General features: G+C 44.4%; 1 protein-coding gene across 5 annotated transcripts; it reads right to left on the reverse strand.

The window, feature by feature from the left end:
* Positions 1 to 245: 245 nt before the first annotated feature.
* Positions 246 to 11746, reverse strand: LOC103231914 (putative protein SSX8). Of its 5 annotated transcripts, XM_037992850.2 has the most exons (9): positions 11696 to 11732; positions 10831 to 10916; positions 9670 to 9758; positions 9107 to 9221; positions 8303 to 8398; positions 6406 to 6455; positions 4308 to 4443; positions 1294 to 1398; positions 246 to 830 (listed from the first exon to the last, which is right to left on the reverse strand). In XM_037992850.2, the coding sequence occupies exons 3-8, from the start codon at positions 9736 to 9738 to the stop codon at positions 1298 to 1300; spliced, it is 567 nt and encodes a 188-aa protein (XP_037848778.1). In that variant the 5' UTR covers positions 9739 to 9758; positions 10831 to 10916; positions 11696 to 11732; the 3' UTR covers positions 246 to 830; positions 1294 to 1297. The 5 variants fall into 5 exon arrangements, 4 of the variants coding, with proteins under 4 accessions (XP_037848778.1, XP_007989759.1, XP_037848777.1 ...); XM_007991568.3 differs by lacking the exon at positions 10831 to 10916; XR_005238614.2 differs by lacking the exon at positions 10831 to 10916 and having other exon boundaries at positions 247 to 830; positions 1238 to 1398; positions 11696 to 11746.
* Positions 11747 to 12574: the final 828 nt, after the last annotated feature.

A 12574-nucleotide genomic window follows, 5' to 3' on the forward strand; every position in this document is an offset into this window, starting at 1 on the left:
AAACCAGCCAACAACTGGAAACATCTTCCTCTAGAATGGTGATCAGGAACATCTGTCTGCCTTGTTCCCTGATGTCTCTCCAGCACCTAGAACAGCGCTTAGCACGAGTAAGTACTCATTAGGTTTTTGTTGAATAAATGACTCCTTTGACACAGCAATTCCACTTCTAAGAATCTTTTCTAAAGAAATATTCACACACGTGCATAGAGCTGTGTGCACAGTAATGAGAGGAGCAAACAACTGGGGAATGTTTGCAAATGTTTATTAACTGTCAGAGACTGATACAGGAAAATTGGATGAGGGAAGTACATGATGAACAGGAAACACAGTGAGGGGGTCTTGACCGGGACGCATGGCAATGGGAAAAGCAGATGGGAGATGCTTTTACTGGTACTTGGTGTGTGTATGTGCGTGTGTGTGATGTGTAAATGCAGAGGAAAAAATCTGAAATTAAACACTCAGAACTGCCCTCAGTAGTCATATCTGGGGAGAGAGGAGGGTAGTGCTGTTCTATGCAGAGAATACCTGACAATACTTGCTTTCTGAGATAGGTGCATGGATACACAAACCAAAATATGCATTTAATATGTCTTGCTCAGCAATGAAAACGCTAGTATCTAACAGAATGGCACACTGTAAGAAAATACAATGGAAACGCTAACATCAAAGTCTTGGAACACTAAGAAAAATGACGCTCAACTTTTCACTGTTGTGAACACTTGCTTTCACTTGCTATACACCTGATGACGAGGGGTCCACAGCCATGCCCATGTTCGTGAAAGGTCACCACGTTCTGCTTCTCATCATGGGCATGTGTCATATCCCTGAGGCTGAGGCAAGAAGAGAGAAGGAAAGTAAGTGATAGTGAGTTCCCAATTCCCAATAACTCAATCTCAACTCCTCCTGACTTGTAGAACCTGCACACTTCGATTCTGCCCTAACTCAGGACCTGCACATGCCTTCCATGGTTCCTCGAAGTGAACCATCTGCTCATGCCACAGTGACTTCCTCACCTGGTTTATCCATTCCTAGGCTAGAGGAAGGTGTGGCCCACATATCAGGGCTGACGTGGGGTTTGGGAGTCCACAGCATCCTGTGTAGGAAGGATCACTGGATATACAGGATAGGGAGTAGAAACAGCATGGGAAATCTCAGCATTCAGCCTCAATGATGTACCCCAGAAAATTATGAGAAGGGAATGATTTGGGGAACAAGTGACAAGATGGGATACCGGTACCATAACAGAATAGCACATCTGCAGGGATGTGGGGGATGAGTCCAAGGTTCACTTACGGAGTTACTCGTTGTCTTCCTCAGGGTCGCTGATCTCTTCATAAACCACCAGCTGCTTTCTCTCACGCAGTCTGTGGGTCCAGGCATGTTTCCCTCTTTTGGGTCCTATGATGGAGAAGAGTTGGAAGATGAGGGTTGGGTAGGTTGGAGAGTGTTAGGCTCTTTTTTCTCAAAAAAAAAAAAAAAAAAAAAGGAGATGCCTCCCTGTTCTAAGTGCCCATGGGCCTTCTTTATCCAGTTTTTTTTTTTTTTTAAATTTATTTATTATTATTAAACTTCAAGTTGTAGGGTACATGTGCACAACGTGCAGGTTTGCTACATATGTATACTTGTGCCATGTTGGTGTGCTGCACCCATCAACTCGTCATTTACATCAGGTATAACTCCCAATGCAATCCCTCCCCCCTCCCCCCTCCCCATGATAGACCCCGGTGTGTGATGTTCCCCTTCCCGAGTCCAAGTGATCTCATTGTTCAGTTCCCACCTACGAGTGAGAACATGCGGTGTTTGGTTTTCTGTTCTTGTGATAGTTTGCTAAGAATGATGGTTTCCAGCTGCATCCATGTCCCTACAAAGGACACAAACTCATCCTTTTTTATGGCTGCATAGTATTCCATGGTGTATATGTGCCACATTTTCTTAATCCAATCTGTCACTGATGGACATTTGGGTTGATTCCAAGTCTTTGCTATTGTGAATAGTGCTGCAATAAACATACGTGTGCATGTGTCCTTATAGCAGCAAAATTTATAATCCTTTGGGTATTTTGGCGTGGAGAGGCTGAGACCTTAGACCTTAGACCAATACACGCCAAATGCAAATTAAAGTTTTAGCTTCTGGCTCCTTCCGTTGTGAGGTTTAGATTCCCAACATCTTCACTTACAGGAACATTCACCCATACCTCCTTTCATTCTGCACATATTTGCTAAGGGCACACAGGCATACCTTGTTCTATGGCACATCGTTTTTATAGTGCTTCGCAGATACTGCAATTTCTGCGGGGAATTCTCACCAATTTTACACTTTTCCATTATTATTCTATCTGTTATGGTGATCTGTCATCAGTGAGCCTTGATGTTATTACTGCAATTATTTTTTTGTTTCTTAGTCTTTTAAAATAATTTTTGTTTTTTATTCTTGTGGGTACACAGTAGGTGTTTATACTTATGGGGTATGTGAGATGTTTTGATATACGCATGCAATGCGTAATAATCACATCATGGAAAATAGGGTATCCATCCTGTCAAGCAGTCATCCTTGTGTTACAAACAATCCAATTACACCCTTTTAGTTATTTTAAAATGTACAATTAAGTTATTATTGACTATAGTCACCCTGTTGTGTATAAATGTTTTGAGGGTACTAGGAACTGTGCCCACAAAAGATGACGAACGTAATCGATCAATGTTGTGTGTTCTGACTGCTCCAGCGATGAGCTGTTCCCCATCTCTCTTCCTTTTCTCAGGCCTACCTATTCCCTGAGACACAGCAATACTGAAATTAGGACAATTAGCAACCCTACAAGGGCTGCTAAGTTTTCCAAAGAAAGGAAGAGTCGCATGTCTCTCACATTAAATCAGAAGCTAGAAGTGGCTAAGCTGAGTGAGGAAGGCATGCTGAAAGCCAAGACAGGCTGAAAGCTAGGCCTCTTGCACCAAATAGCCAAGCTGTGTATGCAAATGAAAAGTTCTTGAAGGAAATAATAGTATACACTGCAAAGGAAAAGTTCTTGAAGGAAATAATAATACGAACACTCCAGTGAACAGAAGAATAAGAAAGCAAAACAGCCTTACTGCTGAAATAGAGAAATTTGAGTGATCAGGATACAAGATGAAACCAGCCACAACATTCCCTTAAGCCAAAGTCTAATTCAGAGCAACACCCAAACTCTCTTCATGTCCATGAAAGCTGAGAGAGGTGAAGAACCTGCAGAAGAAATGTGTGAAGCTAGCAGAGGTTGGTTCATGAGGTTTAAGGAAAGAAGCCGTCACCATAACATAAAAGTGCAAGGAGAAGCAGCAAACCCTGATGGAGAAGCTGCAGCAAGTTATACAGAAGATCTAGCTAAGATCGCTGCTGAAGGTGGCTACACTAAACAACAGATTTTCAATATAGATAAAATAGCCTTTTTATTGGAAAAAGATGCCATCTAAAACTTTCACAGCTAGAGAGGATTCACTCCAACTTTGAAGGAAGTTCTAATGTGGGTAAATGCTATCCAATAGCATCACATACTACAGAGAAATCTTTCATGAAAGGGAGAGCTAATCGATGTGGCCAATTTCATTGTGTTCAAGAAACTGCCACAGCCACTCCACCCTTCAGCAACCACCACCTTGATCAGCCAGCAGCCATCAACACCGAGGCAAAACTCTCCACCAGTAAAAAGTTGTGACTCACTGAAGGCTCAGAAGATTGTTAGCACTTTTTAACAATGAATTATTTTAAAATTAAGGTATGTACATTTTTACACATAACGCTATTGCACATAGTAGAGTACACTGTAGTGTAAACATAATGTTCTTAATGCACTGCGAAACAAACGGAAAACAATGTGTGTGACTCTCTTTATTGCAGTGGTCTGGAACCGAACCTGCAATATCTCTGAAGTACACCTGTATTGGGTATCAGGCATTGAGCTGAGCAAGATATGATCCCAGGTAATCACAGATAGAGTTGCTTGAGCACCTTTCACATCATCAGGCCTTCTAGATTTAATTTAACGCCTCCAAACAATTTATGAACTATGATTCTTTATTTCCATCTTATGGACTAGGAATCTGGAACTGAGAAAATTTGGAAGACTTGCCCCAAGTCACGTGGTTTTTTTATATGGATGACAACTCTAGTCTGTGTCTCTGGAAGTCATGTCTAACATCTCATTTTGAGCTGGGCGAGCTCCTCAGCCCAGCCTGGACCCAGGCTTGTCTGGGATCCATGTCACACACCCAGTCCCCACACCTGAACATAGCCAGAAAAGTCAGAGGGCTTGTTCCCGAATTGATTCCTCTTACCAGATCTCTTGTTAATCTTCTCAGAGGTATTTGGTTTCCCCGGGGGGCACAGCTGTTTCCCATTGTTTTGTGGGTCAGATGCTTCTGGCACTCCCTTTGAATCATTTCCTTCCTCTGCTGGCTTCTTGGGTATGATCTTTATAATGTGAAGGTCACAGATAAACAGTATCAGTCACATTTCTATAGTGCTTTTGAGCTTACAAAGCGTCTTCACATGCATTACCTTAATCAATGTTCTCAACAATGGTGCCAGAGTTACACTTACCTAAATAAGAGAAACCTGGGAGATCAGAAGCAAAAGGAATGGCCTAAATGAATGGGGTTTCCAGGCCTAGAATGCTTATCTTCACACTCTTTTAAGACTGACACTGGTGCAAACATCAGAAATCTCCATGTCATTGAGAAGCTTTGGAGAAAAATAGCATTCTAAGAATTCTCAAGGTCTACAAAAGGAAGAGCTTTTATAAGATATAAGGGATCCCATGTAAGCTTGTAGACAGCTGCTGGGAGAGTAAATGTAAAAACATAAGAGAGGGGACAAAACACTGCTGGGAAACGTATTGTGGGGAGATGAATACAGAGAAGGGAGAGGGAAAGAAATGATTTGCTGAAATTAATCTAGGCAGCAAACAAAGCAGTACCAGATATGGCACAACACCCTACCGAGCCACCAACACTGAATGTGGAATTCAGTGAGGTGGTACCCATACCAGTTCTGGTTACATTGGGATGTGTCACTGACTAACAATATTAAGCTGCTTTCTTCTTTTTTTGGAGGGGGGACAAAGTCTCGCTGCGTCACCAGGCTAGAGTGCAGTAGTGCGATCTCGGCTCATTGCAATCTCCCCCTCCCTGTTCAAGCGATTCCCCTGCCTCAGCCTCCCGAGTAGCTGGGACTATAGGCAGACGCTACCACGCCCCACTAAGTTTCATATTTTTAGTAGAGACGAGGTTTTACCATGTTGGCCAGGATGGTCTCAATCTCTTGACCTCGTGATCTGCCCACCTCAGCCTCCTAAAGTGTTGGGATTACAGTCGTGAGCCACCACGCCTGGCCCTTAAGCTACCTTTTACTCAGCTTCCTCACTTATGAAATAGTAAATAATACATGTAAAACAGACTAAGGGAAAGTCCTCTCTGAGCTTGTAAATATTGTTCAAATGTAATAATAACAACAATGAATACCTTTCTGGATCCTTCTTTGAATTCAGTCTCCACGCTGGCAACCCAACTCCCAGATGCCTTTACCATCTAAACCAGAGTTGAATCTGCACTTCTGGAATCACTCATTCAGGGGCCTCTGAGGGATCCCCTGGGCTGGGACTGGGGCTTCCCAGATGCCCCAGGTACAGACAAGGCCCTCAAGGAGCTCAAGGAGGGGCCAACAGTCAAAGCGATTCCTAAGCCATGTGAGTGAGCGGCCTCGGTAATAGAGGAGGGGCCAGCTGCTCCTTCCCGTTGCGAGAGTGGGTGTCTCAATGGAAGCACCAGCAGGCCTTATGGGGTAAAGCCCTAGTGAGCAACATCTGAACTTCATAAACAAATACAAATGTGAATGAGCTTTAAATGGCTTGGAGCTCTAGATTAGACTACCACTGCCACTGCACCTCAGGAAAGTTCTTTAACATCTCTGTACCCTGATAGCCTCATTTTATTATTAATTTGCTGATAATTATGATCTATAACACGAACTACGATTCTTTACTTCCATTTCATGGACCAGGAATCTGGAGATCAGAGAACTTAGAAGATTTGTGCCAACCACATGGCTTTTATATGGACGACAACTGAGGTGTGTGATTCATTACTATTTGGAGATAATAACAGAAACAACGTCATAGAGGTCTTCTTATGGATTAAATTAATTAATCCACGTGAACTGCTTAAAAAAGTATCTGGCAACAGTATGAAAACAAAAGAAGTATTAAGGATCACAACTCTTAGTATTATCAAGCCGTCGATGCTACATCAGGTGTTGTGATAGACATGGGGAGAAGGTGGCAATGAGGGCATTTTTTATATGCTCCCACTGTTACCAGTGTTCACATCAGTGAAGGGACAAAGGTTCTCTAGTCCTGTAGATTTGAGAGATACTCACCTTCGGGATGATTCTCTGGAGCTTGCCAAAAGTCATCTGAGGACGTTCACCTGAAAGAGAATACATCAGCATTTTTCTTTGTTGGGAAAGATTTCCAAACTCTAGAGAGACTTCTGTCACATGAGGGCATTCTGTAGCAGAGGGTTATGAGTCCACTCACTGTTGAGGAGTTACTTCAGATTTGTTTCTGAATTATGTTTAGTCATAGTTGGTGCATTTATCTGTGGCATCAGTTCAGAATTTTCCATCTCATGGTTTATCAAATGGGGGTTAAACCCCATCACAGTCTCATCTTATGTCATTACATATCTTTTACTTTTTCCCAAATAATTAAATTGATTGTTTGGGAATCTGAACTGTATCCACTCAAGATGTGCAACAACTAAAAATCACTGTACACTTCAAATGGGTGAAGTGCACATACCATAAGTATGTCAATTAAGCTGTTAAATTTGTAATGAACCATGGATGATTTAGTCCTGTGGTTCTGAAATATTTTCAGTATAAAGACACCCCTTTAATGTCAAAAACTTGGCAGATGCTCAAGCACTTGATTTTCAGATCTCTTATAGTGATGTGGGAGATGGTAGATTCTGGCCTGTTTACTTGGGCAGTAATAGGTCTACTGGAGACAGTTTGGACATTTTGACCTTGTCTTATGATTGTATTGTCAGAGCAGAAGACCAAGTAAACACATATGTTCCCCTAATCATCCTGAAGTGTACAAAGATCACTACCCAAGAACCTGTCTTTTTTTCACCCTATGTTATCTTTGCTCACTGACAATTGGGAAAGCTCTCTGTGTTGGATGAGGGATCACTCTTTCAAACTCACTTCCAAGCTCATCACGGAGAATTAGGGTTGTTTGGGAATGAGAAGACTATTTGGTTTTAATAAAGTACAGAGAAACAGTGTTCTTTATTACACAATGTGTTCATCATCCTCTCTCTTAAGATATTTATCCAGTATCTACATGCTGTTAATGAAACAATCTCTGGAAGTTTTTGGCGGATCTACACTTTTAACATTTTCTTTTTTTTTCACTTTTAAAATTTTCTTAACTGTCCTTTGATTCATTAACAATGTTTAGCAAGAACAGCATGTCCTTTAAAAAAGAAATATTTCAAACACACAGAAAAGTATGGGGAATAATGTTGAGTTCAGTCCCATCTCAACATTACCCCATGACTATGTTAGATCTGATTTATTTATTCAGAATGTTAGAAACACTATAAACGGGCCGGGTGCAGTAGTTCACGGCTGTAATCCCAGCACTTTGGAGGCTGAGGTGGGTGGATCACCTGAGGTCAGGAGTTTGAGACCAGCCTGGCCAACATGGTGAAACCCTGTCTCTACTAAAAATATAAAAATTAGGTGGGCATGGTGGCGGGCGCCTGTAATCCCAGCTACTCAGGAGGTTGAGGCAGGAGAATCGCTTGAACCTGGGAGGCAGAGGTTGTAGTGGGTTGAGACTGTGCCATTGCACTCCAGCCTGGGCGACAAGAGCAAATCTCCAGTTCAAAACAAAAACAAAAACAAAACAAAACACACTATCAACAAGTCACGGCTGAAGCTGTCTGTGCAGCACTCACCAATCCCTGCCCCCCTCCTTCTCTATTTACAGCCAGTCTCCTCAATTTGATGCCTTTTTATTCACATTTACCATATTTATGCATTTACCATTAACTTATTATCCATGAAAATACATATTACTGTTTTGCATGTTTAAGAATTTTATGAATGGCCTCTGCAGTTAACTTTCTGTATTCAATTTTTTTTTTTTCACTCAACCCAGATGTGTATGAGGGAACAAATGCCAGAGGATCTTTCCCAAGTAGCTGAGTTGAAAAGCAATTGGGCTTCAGGAGACCTTTCCAGCCACTTCCCATCTACTCACCCTGATTCCTGTGGTTACGGTCATTATCAGAATCATTCCCCTGGAAGTCTGTGGCCTGTTTATTACGCATGAAAGGTGGGAGAGTGACATTGAAACCTAGAAAGAAGCAAAATGTTTATTCCTTAAGACACAAACTTAGGCCTGACATGGTGGCTCATGTCTGTAGTACCAGCACTTTGGGAGGCTGAGGCGGGAGGATTGCTTGAGGCCAGGAGTTCAAGATGAGCCTGGGTAACATAGAGAGACTCCCATATCTACAAAATATAAAATAAAATTAGTTGGGCATGGTGACATGTGCCTGTAGGCTCAGCTAATCCATAGGCTGGGCAGAAGGATTGCTTAAGCCCAGGAGTTCGAGGCTGCATTGAGCTATGATTGCACTACTGCACTCTAGCCTAGGTGACTGAGTGAGAGTCTGGCTCAAAAAAAAAAAAAAGTAAAAAATAAAATTAAAAGAGAAAGAGAGAGAGAGAGAGAGAGAGAGAGAGAGAGAGAGAGCCAAGCCGAGAGGAGGAAGGTAGGGTGGGAGATGTGCTGTGATGCCACAGAGACAGTTGGGTTCATCAGAACAGACGCCTAAGGGAGAGAAAAGTGCAGGGTCCAGGTACAAGCTCCACCATGGTCAGTCCCTGCCCTCAGCCCTGACAGGATACAGAAGAGCAGAACACCCAGAAGCTGCCTTGCGATTTTTTCCTTCACAAAAGGAAAATGTGGGGTGCTTTCTGCAGCCTAAGAAGTAGCCTAGGCTGGAAAAGTGATGCTCATGTATCCCCAGACTTGTCTGTTCCTAGAACTTTCTGTTACCTAGTTTAGTCATGGCCTCATAGTTTCTCTTCATGTACACATAGCTGATTTTCTCCGAGTAGTTCATCTTTTCCCACTCTTTCTTAGAGAAGTACTTGGCAATATCATCGAAGGCCTACAAAAAAAAAAAAAGAAAGAAAGAAAGGAATTTTGGCAGTGACTCAGCTAGGCATGCCTGCCATTCAGTTGGAGCTGCTTTCTTGTGCTGGATCTGGGAAGTGGGTATGATAATCTGTCCTGGTTGATGCCATGGCTAACTCAGAGACCATGGGAGACCTACCCTAGCTTCTCCCATGGCACACAGTAGGGCTTTAATGCTGCTGGCTGGCTCTCTTCCCACCTTCCAGAATGGACTGAGAGTCACCAAATGTAGTGCAGGGTCACAGACTTGTCTCCAGGGATTCTAGGTGATGACAGAGCGCAGGTGGGAGGCTCCCAAGGGTCCAGATCTCCCCAGAGACCCTGCTCCTTGTTCCCAGTACCTCTGTCCTCCCCTCCTCAGAAATTTGGTCACCCTACTCTGTTCCCTGGACCACTGCTATGCCCCCTCCAGATCACCTCACCTTGCTTCTCTTCTTTGATGTTTTAGCATTATCCCTGGGTCTCTTTGCAAAGGCGTTGTCTCCATTCATGGCACCAGGAGCAGTCTGACCTGCAAGAGAAACAGTCTGAGACCTTTGGTCCTGTGGAGGGAGAAATCAGTGAAGGCCGGCCACACTCAGTCACCTGGAATCAGTTGTTCCTTTTCTCCATTGGGAGCTTATCTGTCCCTGAGTAAGGACATGGGGAGTAGTCAGATGAAAAGAGGGAGCCAGGGGTTTTTGGGAGAAGTATTGATTGGGATGACAGGTTTCCTATGGGCAAAGCAGTCTTGAGTCTTTGGAAGGGGGTTAGCCAATGTCGTTAGTAGTTTCCCTGGAGCTAGGCTTACCCTGAAAGATGTACAGACCCTTGTTGGGGAGGCAGGGACGTGACTGTGTAATTTTATTGAGTGTGGGCATTCTGACGCCTCCACTCATTCAATAAAGGAAGGGAAGTGACTCCCAGAGATAACATTTGGTAATGGATCTGATCAGGCAGAGGGATGAGGGGGTTCTGTTCCGTTGAAGAGAAATGACCTTCGCTAACATGAACAGATTTAGAGGCTATTACTGGGTTACCTGTAAATTTTTAGAAGGAAGAGAGCTAGAATCTCTGAGACTACAAGAGCCCGCCATCCCTTAGAGAGAATGTGGGGCGTTTCAAGTTGCAGCAAGCGGCCAGGCGCAGTGGCTCATGGCTATAATCCCAGCATTTTGAGAGGCCGAGGCATGCAGATCGCTTGAGCCCAGGAGGTTGAGATCAGCCTGGGAAACATAGCAAAATCCCTATCTCTACAAAAAAAAAAAAAAAAAAAAAAAAAAAAAACGCAAAAAAATTAGCTGGGGGTGGTGGCACAGGCCTGTAACATCTCAGCACTTTGGCTGGCCAAGGGGGGCAGATCGCTTGAGCCCACAAGGTCGATACCAGCCTAGCCAACCTAGCAAAACCCTCTACTAATAAAATAAAATAAAATAAAAAGTATTGGTGGGGGCAGGGTAGTGCTCACCCGTAGTCCCTAGGCTGAGGCAAGAGATCTCTTGAGCCCAGGAAGTTGAGGCCAGCCTGGCTAACATAGCAAAACCCCACTTCTACTAATAACAATAACAACAAAAAAAAAACAGCATGGGCGAGGTGGTTCCTGCCTGTAGTTCTGAGGCCGAGGTGGGAGGATGGCTTGAGGCCAGGAGGTCAAGCCCAGCCTGGCCAACATAGTGAAACCCCGTCTCTACTAAAAAGAACAACAACAATAACAACAACAAACTAGCAGGGGCGGAATGGCACACATCTGTAGTCCTAAGGCCAAGGTTCGAGGATTGCCTGAGCCCAGGAGGTTGAGGCCAACCTGGCCAACATAGCGAAATCCGGTTTCTACTAAAACCAAACAAACAAACAAAAGGGTGGGAAGGGTCGTGTACTTCTGTACTTCTGTAGTCCTAGGGCCGAGGTGGAAGGATTGCTTAAGCCCAGGTGGTCGAGGCCAGCCTGGCAAACATAGCGAAACCATCCGTACTAAAAAAATGAAAAATAGAAAATATTAGTGGGAGCAGGTTGCTGCCTGCCTGTAGTCCTGAGGCCGAGGCGGGAGGACTGCTTGAGCCCTGGCGGTTGAGGCCAGCCTGGCCAACATGGCGAAACTATCTCTACTAAAAAAAATGAAAAATAAAAAATATTAGTGAGGGCGGGGTGGTGCGTGCCTGTAGTCCCGAGGCCGAGGCGGGAGGATTACTTGAGCCCAGGCAGTCGAGGCCAGCCTGGCCGACATAACGAATCCCCGTCTCTATTAAAATACAAAAATGAAAAAATATTTCTAGGGGTGGGATGGCACAGGCCTGTAGACGCGAGACCGAGGCGGGAGGCTCCTCCATGATGATCGTCCTGAAAGGCATTAGTTGTCTTTCAGTCCTCAAGATTTTCGGAAGCCCAAGCACTTGAGGCCCCTACGGAGACTTCCTCCTTTTCTATCTGCCCCCATTGGCCCATCTAGGGTGTCCCTTCAAGAGAACCTACCTCAGAGACAAAGCGGTGGTGGCGGGTCGGCAGCAGTTGGCGACAAAGTGTGGCTGGAGGAGGAGAAAATATTCTGTGATGTCACTGCCCCAGGATGATGGACCAATCAGGGCAGTCAGTGAACTCCATCTGGCCAATTAGAAGTCAGAACAGTAGGCGGGACAAGCCAAGCTGATGTGGGGTCTCTCAGTCCAGGCTCCAGGGACAGAACCTTCTCAAAGCGAGGGCAGAGACTCTGATTTTCCCGCCTAAAGCATCCCCTGGGATTGGCTACTCCAAGTTCAGAGTACGCATGCTCTGATTTTCTCTTAATTTCTTTCAGAATCAGAGTACGCATGGGCTGATTTTACCTTTCCATTTTTCCTATCCCCCTCACCACCCCCCGTGGTGCATTTGTTATCCAGTTTTAATAAGCAGTGTATACGAAGCAGGTTGCCATCTCAAATCCTTCCTGTCAGTTTCTAACTTTTTCAGGTATGGGATTTTTCCTAGGAACTCTTTACTAACGTAAGAAATTTGGGCCGGGCGCGGTGGCTCACTCTTGTAATCCCAGCACTTTGGGAGGCCACAGCTGGTGGATCGCTGGAACCCGGGAGGCAGAGGTTGCAGTGAGCCACGATCACACCAGTGCACCCCAGCCTGGGCAGCAGAGCGATACTCTGTCTCTTTTCTCTACACACACACAAAATAAAATTAGCGAGGTGGGGTGGTGTGTCTGTAGTCCGTTACTCAGGAGGCTGGGTTAGGAAGATTGCTTGAGCCCAGGAGTACGAGGTTGCAGTGAGCCATGATTCGGCAACTGCTGCCTACGTGGGCCACAGAGCAAGATATTGTCCAAAAAAGAGAGAGAGAGATAGAGAGAAAGAAAGAAAAAATTTC

Source organism: Chlorocebus sabaeus, chromosome X, assembly GCF_047675955.1.
Source record: "Chlorocebus sabaeus isolate Y175 chromosome X, mChlSab1.0.hap1, whole genome shotgun sequence".
Classification (NCBI taxonomy): Eukaryota; Metazoa; Chordata; class Mammalia; order Primates; family Cercopithecidae; genus Chlorocebus; species Chlorocebus sabaeus.